At 42.8% G+C, this 17,218-nt stretch overlaps 2 protein-coding genes across 6 annotated transcripts in view; one reads left to right on the top strand and one right to left on the bottom strand.

The window, feature by feature from the left end:
- Positions 1-2,486: 2,486 nt before the first annotated feature.
- LOC118771416 (acyl-CoA-binding domain-containing protein 5A-like) lies at positions 2,487-11,566 on the bottom strand. Of its 2 annotated transcripts, XM_036519403.1 has the most exons (13): positions 11,504-11,566; positions 10,941-11,057; positions 10,189-10,309; positions 9,638-9,710; positions 9,392-9,500; positions 8,160-8,345; positions 7,758-7,958; positions 6,851-6,957; positions 6,117-6,342; positions 5,576-5,784; positions 5,016-5,066; positions 4,297-4,406; positions 2,487-3,705 (listed from the first exon to the last, which is right to left on the bottom strand). In XM_036519403.1, exons 2-13 carry the CDS (start codon positions 11,014-11,016, stop codon positions 3,693-3,695), a joined length of 1,482 nt encoding a protein of 493 aa, XP_036375296.1. In that variant the 5' UTR covers positions 11,017-11,057; positions 11,504-11,566; the 3' UTR covers positions 2,487-3,692. The 2 variants fall into 2 exon arrangements, with proteins under 2 accessions (XP_036375296.1, XP_036375297.1); XM_036519404.1 differs by lacking the exon at positions 8,160-8,345.
- A 635-nt stretch (positions 11,567-12,201) lies between these two features.
- LOC118770841 (abl interactor 1) overlaps positions 12,202-17,218 on the top strand; it is a 44,683-nt gene continuing 39,666 nt past the window's right edge. For all 4 annotated transcript variants that reach the window (XM_036518574.1, XM_036518572.1, XM_036518573.1 and 1 more), the window contains exon 1: positions 12,202-12,364. In XM_036518574.1, coding sequence (XP_036374467.1) covers positions 12,248-12,364 — 117 coding nt within the window. In that variant the 5' untranslated portion in view covers positions 12,202-12,247. The remainder of the gene's footprint in view (positions 12,365-17,218) is intronic.

The following is a 17,218-nucleotide window of genomic DNA, read 5'->3' as shown; positions in this document are numbered from 1 at the left end:
GTGTTTGGACTTGTGTAGTAGACATTTTTTTTATATAAAATACTGTTGTGCGGTTTATTATATGAAGAGTGTAATTGTGATGAAATAACAATCACTTTGTCATGAAAGTGATTGTGATTGTTTTCTGCCACTAAAATGAATATTTACATCTGAAAAATTAGTAGGATCGAGTCATGGAATTTACATGGTGTTTTTATATTGCTGTTCAAGAAAATGTCACAGACAGAACCTTATTTGTAATTGCAGGTTGACGATCACAGGAAACCAGCCTTGAATTCTCTGCTTGTCACAATGGACAATTTTGACATGAGCACACAACCTAGAGGAGTACAGTTACTGGAATCTATTTCAGAGCCGCTGTCCCAAAAAAGAGGTCCCATGATAACTCTGGGGAAAAAAAAAAATCTCCAGCTGAGCAAATGGGAACACCCTGTCCTCTCACAGAGGAAACTTTTAAAGAGGGAGGGAGCCAGGAATGCATATATATCCCCCAGAACAGCCAGGCTAAGGACAAGCTGAAGATCATTTGCAAATAAGGGTTGTGGAAAGCTGAAAAAAAAAACCCACTCCCTATCTATGACTCTTCTTGAAGCCTAAGAGGTTTGGCTGCAACAGCTGGCTTTCTGTCTGTGACTTAATTTCACAGCATTGTTCAGCTGCAACTGCATTTCTCACTGATTTCAATAATTTATCAGTATTCATTGCACAACTCATTGATATGTCCTTAAATCAATTATATTGTCTTGTATGTCTTGTTATGCAAGTCTTCTGTTTCAGCACTAATTACTGTATTTCCTCCTCAGGTATGACTGGTTTAAAACTACTTTAAGACCCCTTTAAAGGACACCTAAGACTCTATCCAGAAAAATAAAAACAATTTGCCTTACAATGACATCTTATTATGTATATCTTGTTGGAGCTTGAAACCACTAAGTTTTTTGGGGATTTGAAAATGAACTCTAATAAAAAAGCTTACCATGCAAGCAGAAGGTCAGGGGCAGATTTATAGGTAATTTATAAATTCTTCATTCTTTACACTTGGGTGGCACATTCTTTTGTAATGTAAACCATGTAACATATTACACATTTACATTATGTTATATATTATACATTTTACATGATATATGCTGCATGGTAAGTGCTTAAAAGTCAAGTTTATCATTATCCACTTATTGTGTCCTTTAATCCTATCCAAATTTTTCCATCAAAACATGTTTAGAAATGTCGTGCAAGGTTTACTGAAGAAACGAAAGGGCTCCTGTGAGTTTTATGAAAATTTTATTCATGCTTTGACAGTAGTAATCCTCATGCTAAACACCTGCTGTCTGAAGGCAGAAAAGGAGAGCCTTGTTAGTTTCGTTTACATAGAAATGTAGAATGCATGAACAAGATATGGCTCTAGAACTCTACAATCAGTTCAACTGCCGATGCAACCTTGTTACAATTTAAATGAATATAGATGTTTGTACTCTATATCATTATAGTAAAATGCAATTAAAATATTGCATTTTTAATTTTTTAAAATAATCTGATCTGTACAGCTATTAACATTATTGAACATAATTTACACTGAAAGAGAAAAGGACAAAATGCTTTAAAAAATATTGCCACTGTAAATCTTAAAATCAGTTCAAACAGTATAACAAATACAATTCATACATTATCAGTCCTACCAGAGTTTACTTTTCAAAGGATGCTTTCTAACCCTGTCTTGTTGAATTAATAGTATTAAACAATTTGTTCTAATCTGTTTTAAAGCTATACAATAAAGCAGATATTAAGGTTAATGAAATAGAACTGTAATCTCAGTTAATGTGAGCCCTCAAGGGCCTGGAATGGTTGCGGTTTTTCATGCCAGCTGTGGTTAATTTCAGTCTCCATTTGTATCGGCAGTTCTAAAAGTCATTTTGGGTAAAGGTGAGTCTTACAAGTTTCAGTCCATCTGAAAAACCAGTGCCATTCTGGGCCTTACAGACTAGGCCTGACAGTGCTCCTACCTAAGAGCATCTAAAAAGAGGAATCTATGCATGGCACTTCCTGGTATAGACACTGTTTATTCATTTTGGTTAATCCTAAAGGGATTTTAACGCTAGAATATTTGGCCTTGGCAGCCTCTTCGGTCCTACCTTCTTTTTAGTCTCCGATTGTGGGTTATGCTTAAGCCAAATTAGACACATACCCAGCTTCATCCTTTATAAGAGACATTCCCTTGACAACAGCTACTTTCTAAGCCAGGTTAAGGGGCTTCCACAGACTTTGGTGTAAGGTTAAGAAGACTCCCCTATTTGAATTACACCTCAGTGATGTTCAATTTCACAAGAGTAAAAGAATCAAGAAGGAGGAGGAGGTCAGAATGAGTTCTGTGAACTAAACTGAATCTCAAGAATTTATGATTGCCATTTTTCAAACAAGAATCTTTCTCAATTCTCACAAAGGGAAAACTTCAGAAATAAAAATATTCTCATAAATAAGAAAATACCTAGTTTGTTCTTAAGTTTTATTTCAAGTTAAGCTTTTCTTTTCAGAACTTTTTAGCATCTGTCTTCTTCTGCACATAGCGTACTTTTAATTATCCTATGCGTTTTATTGACTGTTCATGTCTGGATATGCCAACATTGGCATATAGGGCTAGCATCCACAACACAACCTACCCAGTTTAATGATATGCTGATTTTCAAACTGCAACATGCTGTCTCCTTAACTCTGAACAACAAAGTCAGGCAAGTGTTACATACATACATTAGCTACAACAGGATCAGTTTTACAATCTCTGAAATATTTTAAAAAATGTAACACTTGCTGAATTTCACAATTCAAACAGTGCATAGTGCTAGCAACAAAGTGCATTGCGGTTAGATATTGGCCGAAGAGTAAGTGTGAGCTGATACAGAATTGTGCTGGCATTTTGACACTCAACAACAAAATATCTTTGTTCATCCCTGCATCCTCATAGTGTAGAGACCTTTCACCAAGCCTTCCTCAGAACTTAACTACACTCTGTCCAGACTGACAAGCCTATTACCAGTACCTCCTTTCTGCTTTGTAATAAGAATAAACAGTACCTATTCATGTAACATTAAATGAATTAGATGTTTGACGTAAACATCATAAAAATTAGTACTTTCTGCATTTGACTGCAGATGCATCATGATAAATTTAACTAATGTGAGAGTAATAGATGAGGTGATTGTTATAATGTACTGAAAACTGCATACAGAGTGCTGTGGGGGTAGGAAATACCAGTTTAGCTAGAAGTTGAGACAAACTATGACATCCACATGCTTCAAGGGAATTAAAGATAGAAATAAAATCTAGGGAGATACACAATGGTTTACTACAATTAAACCACACACTCCTGAATCATACAGAGCTAGCTCTTTCTTTTACAGGTTAATGCTACCATTCATTCAAAACAGGAGTGACTGACACCCTTACCAGTCACTGTAATAAAAAATAAGCTTGCATGATTATAAGTTGCCTTATATACCTTGCATTCACAATTTTTCCTTGGTACCAAATTCCAGTACTGGTAGGTTAAAAGGTGCAACTTACTAGTAGTAGTAGTGCCATCATTGTAGTGCAAAAGCAAGAGCTACAGTAGAGATATGTGTAAGAGGGATTAAGTACAGTAATGCCCGCGATAGAACAGGAGACATCAAACCCTCTTGTCATACTGTCGGCTCAAACGGTTTTCAATTCATCTTCCTGCAAGAAAAAAAAAAAAAAAAAAAACACCACAAACGTCAACATTGGTAATCAAAAATGGTATGTTTCTTCTCGTGTGGTTAAAATAGGAGCAGATTTGTTTAACACTGAAACAGAGGTTCGATCCATGCTTCAGAGAAAAACGGTGCCTTTGTGTGCCACCCGGCACATTACATTGATTTAGAAGACGCTCTTATCCAGAGTGACTTCTAACACAGATGGAACAGATGTGTATCCATTCAAGTTGAATGAATGAACAGTGTCAGACTAGGCAAACAACACTCCCAGACCAGCGAGTGTGAGCACAACACCATTCAAGCACCTACCACAAGTTAACTTGTGCAGCCCGACTAGACAACGGAAGCCAAGTACTCTACCATACCATCAGTCACTAGATCACAGAATCCAAAACACACTGTGACACTACATGTAAAATAAACAGCAAGTAATACACCAAGATTCTATGGTGTAAATGTAGAAGTCAAGGAAATCTGGGAGTACACTCTCTCATCGACTGGTGTTGGTGTCATGGCTTCACCACATGGCTTCTTTCTGTAAATAGGAGTCCCCTGACCAACAGGAAGTGATTACCTTCTCCTTCGCTGGAGGTAGAGCCACACCAGCCAGTGCACGACGAAGGGCCAGACAACAGCAAAGGCCACCGTGCCAGGGGAGACATCAAAAGGCCACCAGGGTGGTTTCTGGAAGACCCAAGCACTGTTTCACTCCATTTTTAAGCACTTATATTGAGAACAGGAACTGCAGTGACGTAAGCAATTTCAAGGACTTGAGAAATATGTTATCAAGATACCAATGCCTTCACATTGGTGACACAGTTAAGTTTGGCAGGTTTAATTGTTTGTTGAAATGTTTCATTTACACTACCATTATCATGATTAGGTGAGACAGTCAAAGGTATGCATGATATATCCCAAAAACCACAGAGAAAATACATTTAATGTGAAGTGGTAACTCTTTGCATAACCAGCCCTTTTCTGCAAGAAATGTACAAACCTTTCTGTGCTTTGACTTGTCCAATTCTGTTGTACCATTTTTAGTACTCTAATTCAGCTCTGTTCTTACTAATTTCTCTCTCTGGAAACTGAGTGAACTGGGCTCAGACATGGAAACACAGACAGAAGCCAGGGGTGGCACTCATTCTGTCCTAAACTGTGGGCCATTAGGATGTTTTTGAACATGAACATGAGTTCCGACACCGAGTATGCTCCACTCAGGTTCACGCTAATTTTAATTTGGGTAAACGAGAGTGGTAGGGATTTGTCTTTGGAGAGGAAGATTAGAGGTCTTACCTTGTCTACCGAGGGTGATGGGTAACTCTGCTGCAGAGATAATGATCTTGTCTAGAGAGTGAAAATGAGATATTAATTATATTAATATACGGATCATAGCTACTCAAAAATTTTGAGCATTAGCAGTCGAATGAATGCAGGCAAGATTGCCATGCAAGATGGGCAATGCTAATATTCAACAAATATTTAGCATAAAAAAAACGTTAACACCGCACCCTGGAATAAAATTATTTACTTATGACAGTACATTATGACTAAGACTCAAGTGCAACGTCAAAGATGAACATCTGTTATATGTTTTAAGCATTAATCAGTATGCAAACATGCAATGTGTTCTTTTTTCCCGTTATATCATGTTTTTGCTCCTTTTAAATGAGGAAGGTGACAAGTATAGGTGGCACTGTACACACGCAGTATATACACAGACACATTGCTTACAGAGGGACAGACGGGTGTAGCGGGTCACACAGGTGAGCCCGCGATGTCAGAGGGACAGACGGGTGTGGCGGGTCACACAGGTGAGCCCGTGCCGTCCGCCCCGGCTCCGCCTCCCTCCTTACCTGCGAGGCGGTCAGGGCCTCCAGCGTGTGCAGCCGCTGCAGCACGCTCTGCATGTCCTCCTGCAGCCGCGCCAGCGCCGCGGCGATCTGCTCGTTCAGGCTGCCCTCGGCCCCGCCCTCCGACCCCCAGCGCTCCCCGTCTCCGTCTCCACCGCCTGGCAGCCCCCCCCGGGCCCCCCCGCCGGAGCCGGCCCCCGATGACCTGGAGGCTGAAGCACACGGCCAGGCGGTGAATGCCCATGATGACACACAGGTCTGAAAAGGCCGCTGTCTGGCTAGGATTGGTCACAATTACAGGACAAGTAAGGAGGTCCTTTTGAAAGGCTTTTATAAAATGTGACTCGTGCAGTACATGTGACGTGCTGAGAGTCCTACGAGGAGCAGCGCTCTCCTGTGACATTGTCATGGAAAGGAGAAAGGGATTGTATTTCCTCACACTGATTCATACCCTATCAAATGAACAGCATTTCTTCTGTTCAAAGGCTGGAACCGTGCCTTGATGTATGGCACACAGTCCTATTAGGACTAGTTTGAGCCTCACCTCTTCCTCTCCTGACCAGGGAGGTGTCAGGCCTGCCTGTGCTTAGCCTCTCCCTGTGGGGCATGTGTCCGCCAGGTGTCCCCTCCTCCCCTCCGTGCTGGATGCAGTTGGATCCTTCCTGGAGATCGTCCTTCACAGGTGCCTCTCCCAGCAGCCCCTGCTCCACTCCAGAAAGGTTGCTCACCTCACCCGTCTCCAGAGAGTGGTTAATGAGCACCCCAGATCCCTTGAGGAGACATCAAAAATGTTTTTCGTAAAGCAGGTGCTGAGAAAGTCTACAGCCCTTGGTATCACCAGGATGTATTTATGATGGACTCAATGGATGATGAAATCAATGCATTTATGTCATGTTAAGAGTGAACTTGATGCTTGTGCACAGACTGCATCAGCCACTACTGCTTGCATTTGAAGCTATGGCTTATCGCTTGTCTCTGCATCCATTACGCCCTACTCTAAACTAGCCTTTATGCCGTCACATAGGGCATCTAGACCAATCAGAGGAGAGAGTGCACTGTATGTAAGGAGGAAGGCAACGTTTGCTGGAGATGTCAGGACAGTCTGCCCATGTCAATAGTGTTCCAGCCTCCCCCCCCCCATCTCCAACCACTGTAAACATGTGGCCACCTGACTGGAAAACACACCAATCCTGTAGTGGGCATGGCCATGTTGCTGAGCAACAGCCTCTGTAGGCTGGGAGGAAAAATGAACCCCACAATGCAGCGCTGGCGTCTCACCTCCTCCAGCCCGAGCTGCTCCATGGAGTCGCAGTACACCTCCCCGTCCGAGTCGCTGGCCAGGTGCTGGGGCCCCGTCGCATCCTCGCCCCGATCTGAGCGAGGGGCTGCAGAGGGAACAGAGCGAATCAGCCACGGACGCGACCTACTTACCGGATCGTTTCTACCGCAGCGCTCTCTCAGAAGCGCAGCGACGCCCTGGAGCCGCCACACTGGGTGCAGATCCCGGGCCCCATGGGGCATGCAAAACCGCGGAAAAGGCAGACCTGAGCTGCTTATGTGATCACATGTCTGAGGGTTAAAGAAAATCCCCGCCAGACCCACCGGTTTTTTCAGACTCCAAAGGTCTTATCTTATAGTTAATTGTTCAGTTGTTTAGGGCAGGCCATTGTATGTATATCACATATGCATACATCTTTACAGTATATCAACTCATTATGTTTCTGTACACCCCATCACCAATGTTTGATGTTCCCACTTACTGCCCATAGATTGTCAAATTAGATATAGGGGGATTACTGCTTGCTACAGTTACTTTACCCTTTTATTCTTAAGTTATAATTGTCACTTAGCAGATGCTCCATTATATAGCAGATGCTCCTATTTATACAGCTGAATATTTACTGAGGCAATTCTAGGTTAAGTACCTTGCCCAAGGGTGCAACAGCAGTGCCCCAGCTAGGATTCAAACCAGCGACATTTCGGTTACAAGCCCTGCTCCTTACCACTACACCACACTACTGCCACGATACTACCACTGACAGTCTACCTACCACTGATAGTGGTAAGTGTATGCACAAACGGTTTGTCTGCAAGCTTGAATTTTGATTAACCTCCTCTGAGGCAGCAAGCACGCAGATGCTCCAGCAACGACACGCTAACTGCTACTGCTAGCTCCGCCGCTTACCACTGAGATGCCCGTTGAAGTCGAGGGGCTGCTGGGACGGCTGCAGGCTGAAGGCCAGCTCCTCGTCCAAGCACTCGCTGTTCAGGGAGCTGTGGGTGCCGTTGGTCATGGAAGACAGGCTGTGCTCCACGCTGCCGTTGGAGAGCGGGGCGTGGGCCTTCGCCGGGATGCTGTCTGCTTTCAGCCTCGCCACGTCCTTTTCTGGAGGACACGGGAGGGAGAACGTCTGGGTTAGAACTGAAAACAAATGCTATGACTGGCCCATCCAGAGACACCAAGATGAGTGCTTGGAGCCATTGCTTGGGGGGGGAATCTATGACCCACACCAATGTCACGTCATTTTATGTGGTCTGTCCCTCTCCTCCCTTTCTACTTGTTTGGGGTTGTTAGTTTGCTTTGTACCTTTCTCCACTTTCTCTTCTTCCTTCTCCTGCTCCTCCTCTTCCTCCTCTGACTCCTCCTCCTCTGACTCCTCCACTTCGTCGCCCTCGGATTCAATACTCGTGTCGCTGGCATCCGCTTTGTCATTCACACTTAAAGTCCTTCCAGTGCTTTGCGTGACACTCTTTGCCGATGATGTTAGCGCATCTGAACAGTATTAAACAATTGATTCCTACGTTTGCCTATTACCACCCACCACAACACAGATATCACACCTCCTCACCTCCGTCATCTCCTTTATATCCAATAAACGCTTATCCATACATTTGCAAGCACGCTACTCTACATGTCACCAGAGCAAACTGCAAATTAGCAATCACATTCTAGCCTATGGCAACAGCAAGCATCCGCTGTTTAAACAACAGCACCAATGCCAGCGGCAAGCACTTCTGGGGAGGGGCATCTGGGATTATTAGGAATACCCTTGCTTTCTGAAGAGTTATTTAAGCTCAAGGTTATTTGAAGGCAGGAGAAGAACCAAGCTAGAGGAATGACTGACCGCAGCTATGATCTACTAATGGACACAGCGTAACTTCAGATCACCAACACACACAGCAGAAAGCTACAGGAATGTTAAAAGAAACAACTGATGTGCAGCAGCTGACTAAATCACTGACACTGCAGGGGAAATTGGGAGGTGGAGGTGGAGGTGGGGCTGGACAACACAATTGCCTTCCTTTGCCAAAGCAAAGCCTTCCAGTTGGGCTGAACATGAAACACAGGTAAAAAGTAACATTACAAACACACCATGTCCTAGGGGGGACACTCCTAGGGAATATGAGGTGTGTAGGGAGTTAAATTCACTCAAGGAATCAAAAGCCTATCAGCACCACATTGTGAAATATACATGAATGCACCCTATGTTGTAATAACAGCTGACACTGACTAATGAGTTGATTTTATGGAGAAATTGCCAAAACAAGTTGTGCCCTGGATGTGACCTTTTTTTCTTGACAAATATAGTTACACAGATGCAGGACACTGGTTTATTCATGGAGCTTTGAAAATCTTTCTCATTCCAAATCCAAATATAGCCGGCTGTCGAGTCACATCTGACAACAGCAGAACAATGGTCCTAAATTCCCCCGCCCCACAAAATGGGGTAGAGCTGCTGCTCTAACTCAGACCCAGGAACGGTGAGCTCTCCTGAATCGCATTCGCGAGGCCCGATCCTGTGTAGCGTCTTCACGTACCCAAGGTCAGGTCAGGTGTCTCGCCGCCGCCCTCCACCACGTCATAGAACGGGCCCAGAACTTCCAGCAGCTCCTCCACCTTATCGGTGACCGGCAGGGTTTCCAGAATCTACAACAATGCAGACCCACATATGGTACAGGGGCTTGGCACGCAACACCCAATTTCACCTAAGAACAATCGAATTACTCTAAAACATAATATAATTTTAATAATTGCATGGTTATTCATAAGCGCAAGTCGCTTACCTCCTTCATTTCATCGACGTACGCTATCATTGCCTTCTCCCTTGGCATGTCACCCAGAGAATTCCATGCATCCCTTGAGGAGACAGGAGACATCTTCAGACTAGAAGATCTCTATGCAAACAGTCTTCAATGAGATGGCATGACTGACACTGGTAGCCTTGCTGGTGCTTTGAGTGGAATCAATATCTGTATGTTATTTCATAAAATATTTTAATGCATTTGGGTGCACCCTAATCATTTAGAACCTACTTTGACTAATATAAAAGTTTTCTCAAAGGAGAAGTTTTCTAGAAAAAAAGCAACCCATCTAAAAGCCGACACCACATAAAGTACTGGTTATCGGATATACCCATCAGCTTTGTCCCCATGTGTTGATCAATTGTTAATTTGCCCGAAGAAATTCTGAGAGATGTAACTCCTCCTCTAGTAATACATTCAATACTAGTAATACATACAATACTAATAATAGATTCAGAACAAAACAGCTAGAGAATAAAATAATCTTGATGGAGCCAGACGTAGTACCTCATCAGCCTGAAAAAGCCATTTACCATTTGACTTTGCCCACAGGATCCCAGAAGCCAGGCCTGGGAATTCTGCATGGACCTTGTGTAGCCTGTTTGTAGTAACTGTAGAATTTCAGCATCATATCATTTGATGGCTGGAAAGGACCTGAAACACGCCCAAACCAAATGAGGACTGTTGCTCCAGAAGCATGAAATCTGGCAATGGAATACAGTAATCTTCCGTTCACCGATTTGTCTGTCCTTAGATGATGTGCTGTACTTAGCTTTCACGTTTTCCCATTTCATTACACCCTATGAATAAGTAGTCTTTACTAAAATAAAAATGCAGTGGGACATGGGAAATTACTCTTAAGAGACGGTTGCCTAAAATGCAGCAGCACCCACGGTTTAGTTCACGGCTAAGTCTCAGTGCTTTAGCTTAGCCTAATCACTCATATAGTGTTTACTGCAATCAGACACTTAGAAAAACATATGGAGCAATACTTTCATTAAGAGAAGCTTAACGGTTGTGCAAAATCTTAAACAACCAATGTCATTTAAACATGCATTCAGTCATTTAACACATGGGCTTCTTCGCATTTAAATGGGGAAAAAAATGAATTTTCATAAGGCGTTTACTGAATTGTGGTAGAGCAGAAGCTAAACGGAGAGCAATGTGTGATTGAAAAGAGGAAGCCAGCATACACAACTGACTTAATAAACTACCATCGCTGAAAACAGGACCACTTAACAGTGGAGTATAACAGTGAACTGAATGTAAGCAAGATGGACCTTACCATTACGAGGTAAACTCTGTATTACTCTCACGGCAGCGTCAAACCTGAGCTCGTGGATTGGTCTGTCATCCGCCATTATGACACAAGATGGCAAGTGTCGGCAGCAAATCTTTTGACCTAGAGATTAAAAAGAAGATTAATTGATTTAGTCGCTTACAACCGGCAAGGTGTCCTGGCTAACGTCATCTTGGAAACAACATGACACCGTCCCTACATTTGTGATGAAACCATACACATGTACATATCGATCTATATCCACTGCTACATTGCCAGGACAACGTTCGCTTTAAATCTGATGAAGGTTTAAAACCCTGCCATTAAATATTAACTATTATACGCAGTAGTAAGATTGCTACTTAGCTCGTGTCGACAGGTAGCTGACTAGCTATCTATCGAAACATTCCTGTCATACTAGCTACACAAAAGCAAGCTATCTGTTTAGCGAACGACAGCATGAAATAAATATACAGCAGAATGAATACATGAATAAAACAGAATGGTACATCAGCGTTTAGGTAATTTATTGCGCTAACGTTAATCTATACTCAATACCATTACCTTACCATTTAGCTACAAGCTATCTGCTGGAAATACGGCGACCTCTCAAATACATTCCAAACAGGAACCATATGATTTCAACTCCTAGCGCATGTTTAGGGAATTGTAGTTTAGTTAGATAAACGTTACTTAAAGCTTCCAGAGGATTGTGAGGAAATTTCCTACAAGATCCACAATGCCCCTCGAAAAGCAGTTGTTTGTTGGGCTTGTAGTGTTGAATGTTCTTTCTCAATTCAACCCAATAATGACCTAAAACACACTAATTTCACTCACGCTAAAAAAGGAAGGAGAACGGATTATCTTGCTGTTGTGAAAATGCTATTTACATTTGATGCCATAAACTATGTTGATAGTGAACATGTGCAACATTGTGTCTGAACTATGGCTGGAATGTGTAATTTTGCAGCATTCCAAACGCTGTTCGGAGGATGCTTTGGAAAAAACTACCCGTCCCAGCGTGCGCTTGTGGCGTGCAATGCGTGGCCTTTCTCATCGCACGACACCGCATTCGTCTATGATTGGTGTATACTTCCCATGCAAACCGCATAAGCCAATAAAAGATAAGTGCGCTTTCTGTTTTGCGAAAGCGCTGTCTTTTGTGTTTGAGTCCGACTGGTGAAAAAAAAATCGTTAATGAAAGCGAGGCCACAGGAATCCCACAATACCAGGCGAAGGAGCTCCGTTTCGGGGCAGAGCTTGTGGTTTCAATCAAAGGAAAGGAGAAAAAAAGAGATGCAGGGAGATGCAAGATGGCAGAGCTGCAAATGTTGTTAGAGGAAGAAATTCCAGCCGGCAAAAGAGCCCTGGTTGAGAGCTACCAGAACCTGACTAGGGTAGCGGACTATTGCGAAAACAATTATGTTCAGGTAAGAGAAAAACGCTGTTGAAATTTTGTATTTTCTGTGAAATATCACTAGATGTTTGTCGTGCCAGTGTAACAAACTAGACACAGGAAATGTGGAGTGTGACTGGAACAGGGGGACCCCATAACATCAAAAAAATGAGAACCGAGCGCGTTTGCAAGAGGGATGGGAATTTGTCGTGTCAGTTTATACGCGGTTCGTTATTTTAGGTGACAACGGATTGTCCTCGTGCAGGGCAGACTTGTTATTCCCATTCATTACAACGATTCCTGACTAGTTTGGTTGGTGTAACCAGAGGGTGTGTCTTTATTATTATCAAGTCTTGTCACAATTGGGTTGAATTCTCCGGGTTTGATACACAGTGTGTCCGTCCTTTCCCTCAAACTGGCTGATCATAAATGATAACGTCAGAATATAAAACCATAACCCAAAGAAATATATATTGTATGAGATTTTGGTAGTTAACATTCAGACGGTGCTGTTGGTAATAACAGCTAAGTTACTGAAAAAAACTGCCGTTTTTAACAACATTTCTTGTTTGCTGTATGATTAACAGTAATAGCGTTTTTATTCAATGGTAGATTACAGTTGCAATGTTAATACTGAAAGCTATCATCTTCTCGGAAGGTATTAGTTGCGGCGAGTACTACATCGATAATCTGGTGTGCGGGAGGCATTCTGTCCTGTTAATTGAGTCATTGTTTTACGAGAAGACCAGAGATAATCAATTTCCATTCCGGTTTCCGTTATCTTCCCACCGTGTATCGATTTTGCTTGCTTTCAGTTGAGCGAAATTATGGTTTGGCAGGAGCGGCTACCTACGTGCAAGTTTTGCGCATCTACAGCGTCTGGGTTTTTGTGAATTCGCCTGCTGTTTCTAGTTATGTTTGTTGTCTTTTCAACAAAGGCTGCTCATCGTCTAACCTCGAACTGAACGCTCTGTGCTAAAGTTTGTATCGTTTTCATATTATTATACAGACTAACAGGATTATTTAGTGATTTTATGATTCCCCATAGCTGTCTGCAGATAGCTTCGAATTCTGGTAGAAGAATGTGTTAATTTGATGACACGAGCCAAACATGCTAGACCCATGACTTTCTTATTCGTTTCAGACACCGGTAATAGTTCTTCGGTTTATGCTTTACCAGCTGCCGTGAGGTTGCGTTTAGCATGTCTTATTTAAGCCATTGCTGCCCGGCATTTGAATAAATGGAATTGTGTGAATCCATTTGACACTACCGATGGGCTTGCTCTGACCCCTTTTAGATTAACGGTGAGTTTATTTCCTCTGGAGGTACGGTTATACTGTAATTCTGGCGCTGCGATGTGAAGCAATTAAACGGAGTCACGGATGTCACTCTTAGATACCGTTTTTAGTGTACACATGCAGAATTTGAGACATAAGCAAGGAATCAGAAAGGGAGCAATCAAAGTGTGGTGGGATTTAATCATACAGTTAGGTATTAAAAATGACACATACGTCACTTTCTGAGTTGGGCGTGGATGTGCGCGTTTCTGTGTTACATATACCACAATTGAGTTGAATCTTGAACTGAGTTTTAATATTTAAAAAAAATTTGTTGTCGTATGTGGGGTCTGTACCAGTGATAATCTATAAAATTAATAGTTGTATAATTGATTTTATTGTGCCAGTTTAAATGTAATGAGATTATTACATTTAAAATTATGATATACTTTAAAATGATTGGCCTGGATCAACCAACAGAACATCAAATAATCAAATCTGGATTATATATGTGTATATTGCTTTACATTATTACTGCTGTTACTATTCTACTGTGGATGCACCATTTCATGTCACAGTGACCTAGAATTTGATTTGCTCTGCGAAAAATCGGGGAGAATAGGTGGGATTAGGCTTTGATTCAGAGGAGATTACACTCATGTTCACAGCTACAGATGTGCACGGAGTTTTGACGCAATCCAGGGGCTCTCCTTCTGTTCTAATCAGGCCAGACGGGTTAAAGTTTACCTAAGGGCAAAGCAATCACTCATGGCCGTGGCCACACCCCCCCCATACTCGGTGCAGAGAGCGAACATGCTTACCTGCAGGCAGATGTTTAATCATGCACTGCACCTCCACTGCTACTTGTAAGTATATCCTCGAGCATTCCACAGTACATTGTCTGTGTAGCATAGTGGTAAGGAGCAGGACTCGTAACCGAAAAACTTGCTGGTTTGATTCCCCTCTGGGGCACTACTGTTGTACCCTTGGGCACGGTACTTAACCCAGAATTGCCTGAGTAAATATCCAGCTGTATAAATAGGTAATGTAAAAAATTGTAACCTTTGTAAGTTGATCTGGATAAGAGCATCTGCTCAATGCCAATAATGTAATGTAATGTAATATCACATTGTCATATCCACATCCTGTCAAACTGTTAGGAAGTTAAGATGTGAAAAGATAGTCTATCTGGAAGTATAGCATGAGAGGCTGACAAAGGCAGCATTCTTCCCAGGTTGCAGGACTCTCTCAACGGGTTCCGGCTGCCCCGGGAGTCATCAGCGTTCATCTTAAAGGGCGAGATCTGATGAGCGCTGGCACTCCAACCTGGGGAGAACGCAGTGGCGGAGTGATGCATCGTGGTAATGAGTCACGCTCGGGGTGGCTGTGAAGGACTGCTTTTGTGTTGAGTCCGTCCTTCCTGAGGTCAGTGACTCACATGAGTGGTCCCTCGCTGCTGACTCGTTCCTGTGGCGGGACTCCATAGCGTAAGCATAGCCTTTAACTCCCCCAGCAAAAGTCAGAGGCTTGGCCCCGTTTCTTTGCACTGGGGTTTTAGCCTCTGATGAGTTGCTTCTTTTTGGGACTTGCATTTTTTCCCCAAAGGGACCAGCTGTTTTGTTTTTATTTTATTATTTTATTTTCCCCATTTGTTCATGTCAGCTCACCATAGACCCCCCCCAGCCTCATACGTGTATGCTGTCCCAACTGCTGACAGGTGAGATGACCTTTCTCAGACCAAAGAGAGAGGCTATGGCTGCAAGTGGGTGGAAGAACACTGAGAAATCTGGAAACTTTCCAGGGAAAGTTTTAGATAATTTATAATGGCGGGTAATTTTGGAGATTTTCAATTAAAGGCTTTTTAAAGGATGAAACACACTTTTGTTCGCATGGTTTTATAAGCCTGGGAATACAGCCATTTGGGTGTTCCCCCCTTTGATTTTCCTCATTTGTTGCTATCTAACATCTCTGGCCTAAAATCTCTAATGCATCTGGTCTCTATGTGCTCCTTCTGAACATGAGAATATAGGGGTAAAGATTGTGCCACAATCATAAGATACAATTCAAGGTTTTCCAAATTCAGTGACGTTCAGTTAATTAAATATGTAAAGAGATGTTTAATTGAGAAGGAAATTCTGTGGATTTTAGTGTAGCACAACAATGAAAATGATCTAATTAACTACGGTTTTGCAATGTGGCAGCGTTCTTTGATTTTGGAGGTTTGTGTACATGCAAAGTAGTTACCCCACTTCAGTGACTGTCCACACAGCAGACTCACTGCAGCCATTGAGCTGAAAAGGGATGTTATCTACATTCACTTGCAAGACAGCGGCGAGTGAGCTCTGTTTAGCTGTGGTTGATGTCTGCGTAGTAGCTAGGCTGTTTGTTTCTGAAATTGTTGTAAGTTAATTTGTAAGCAAACACATGGATGCTATATAAAGGATATCTTATTGCCTTTTTTTAAAGCACAGGCAATGGGTAGATGGAGAGTAAAAAAGGGTGATGAATATATTTAAGCATTTTTTTTTCTTCGGTTATTGCACTGCCACTCTGGGTTCCCTCATCAAACTTTGATTCAAGATTCAAGAGATTTTATTGCCATTTGCACAGGTACAGGACGGTACAGGTGCATTGGAATTTTTTGTGTGTGGCTCCCCGAGTCAGCTTTTTTGTAAAACAGACTCTGCTATTCAATACAAAATGATTGAAATGGCATGTTTTTTTTTGCAAGTGTCTGAAATTATCAGTGGTGTTCCATGTGGTTTTAAAAATGAGGACATTTTTATGACTCAGATAACATGTCTGTAGATATGCTGCACCAACAGTAAAGGACTGTATTTTAATCTTTTTGAATTGATCTCTCAGAAAGAGTCAGAACTGAAAATGTTAAATGGTTGGCCTGTCACAAGAGCACATCACATATATCCCTGATGTGTTGTTTCAGGCTTTTTGAAGGGTTTGAAGGGTGTCTCAGATCCAGTTAGTCTGCAGGGGCATCAGGAGATCCCTTGATGTGTTTGCCGGAGTCTGGCTGTAGTCTCTCCTCAGACCATTTCTGTTTCTCCCTCTCTCTCCCCCCTGTCATTTTTCTTTCTCTGTTCATTCATCTGTATGGCCTTGTTAGTTCTCCTCTCTTCGTCCTTTTTATCCTCTCTTCCACCATCATCCTGTCTGTCCTCTTGACCTCTTCCTCCTTCCTCTGCCCTTCCTCTCTTTTCACTGTCCTCTCCCTCTCTTCCCTCTTTCCCCCACGTCCCCCCTCTCTTTGCCCTGTTGCATCGCTCTCTGTCTCATCTCTACATCTTCTCTCTCCTCCCTGTCCCCTCATGCTCCCCTCTGTTCATTCCCAGCCACTCCCTCCTTCCCTGAACCCTCCTCTCCTGTACGTGTTGCTCTGAATCGGCTCTCGCCCCCCTCGCTGGTTGAAGCGGCAGAACCCGAGGCTGCTGGGAGTCCGCGCGGCGCTGACGTGCCCCGGTGTGTGCACTCGCAGGGCTCTGTATTTCTGCAGTCTCAGGCTGTCAGACCGGGTGCTCCTATAGCGGCGGGAACAAACATACATCAACAGCTGGTGAAGCAGGTCCACCTAATGAATGATTGAGTGAGTTTC

The sequence above is a fragment of the Megalops cyprinoides genome, chromosome 24 (assembly GCF_013368585.1).
Source record: "Megalops cyprinoides isolate fMegCyp1 chromosome 24, fMegCyp1.pri, whole genome shotgun sequence".
NCBI classification, from domain to species: Eukaryota; Metazoa; Chordata; class Actinopteri; order Elopiformes; family Megalopidae; genus Megalops; species Megalops cyprinoides.
The sequence above is the reverse complement of the archived record's forward strand: the minus strand, read 5'-3'. Positions and strand labels throughout refer to the sequence as shown.

Coding starts and splice junctions, on each gene's coding strand:
- LOC118771416 (XM_036519403.1), bottom strand. CDS start 11,016: ATGGCGGATGACAGACCAATCCACGAGCTCAGGTTTGACGCTGCCGTG. Junction 9,711..10,188: donor CCTGTGGGCAAAGTCAAATG/GTAAATGGCTTT, acceptor TGTCTCCTCAAG/GGATGCATGGAATTCTCTGG. Junction 9,501..9,637: donor ACGTCGATGAAATGAAGGAG/GTAAGCGACTTG, acceptor GCATTGTTGTAG/ATTCTGGAAACCCTGCCGGT.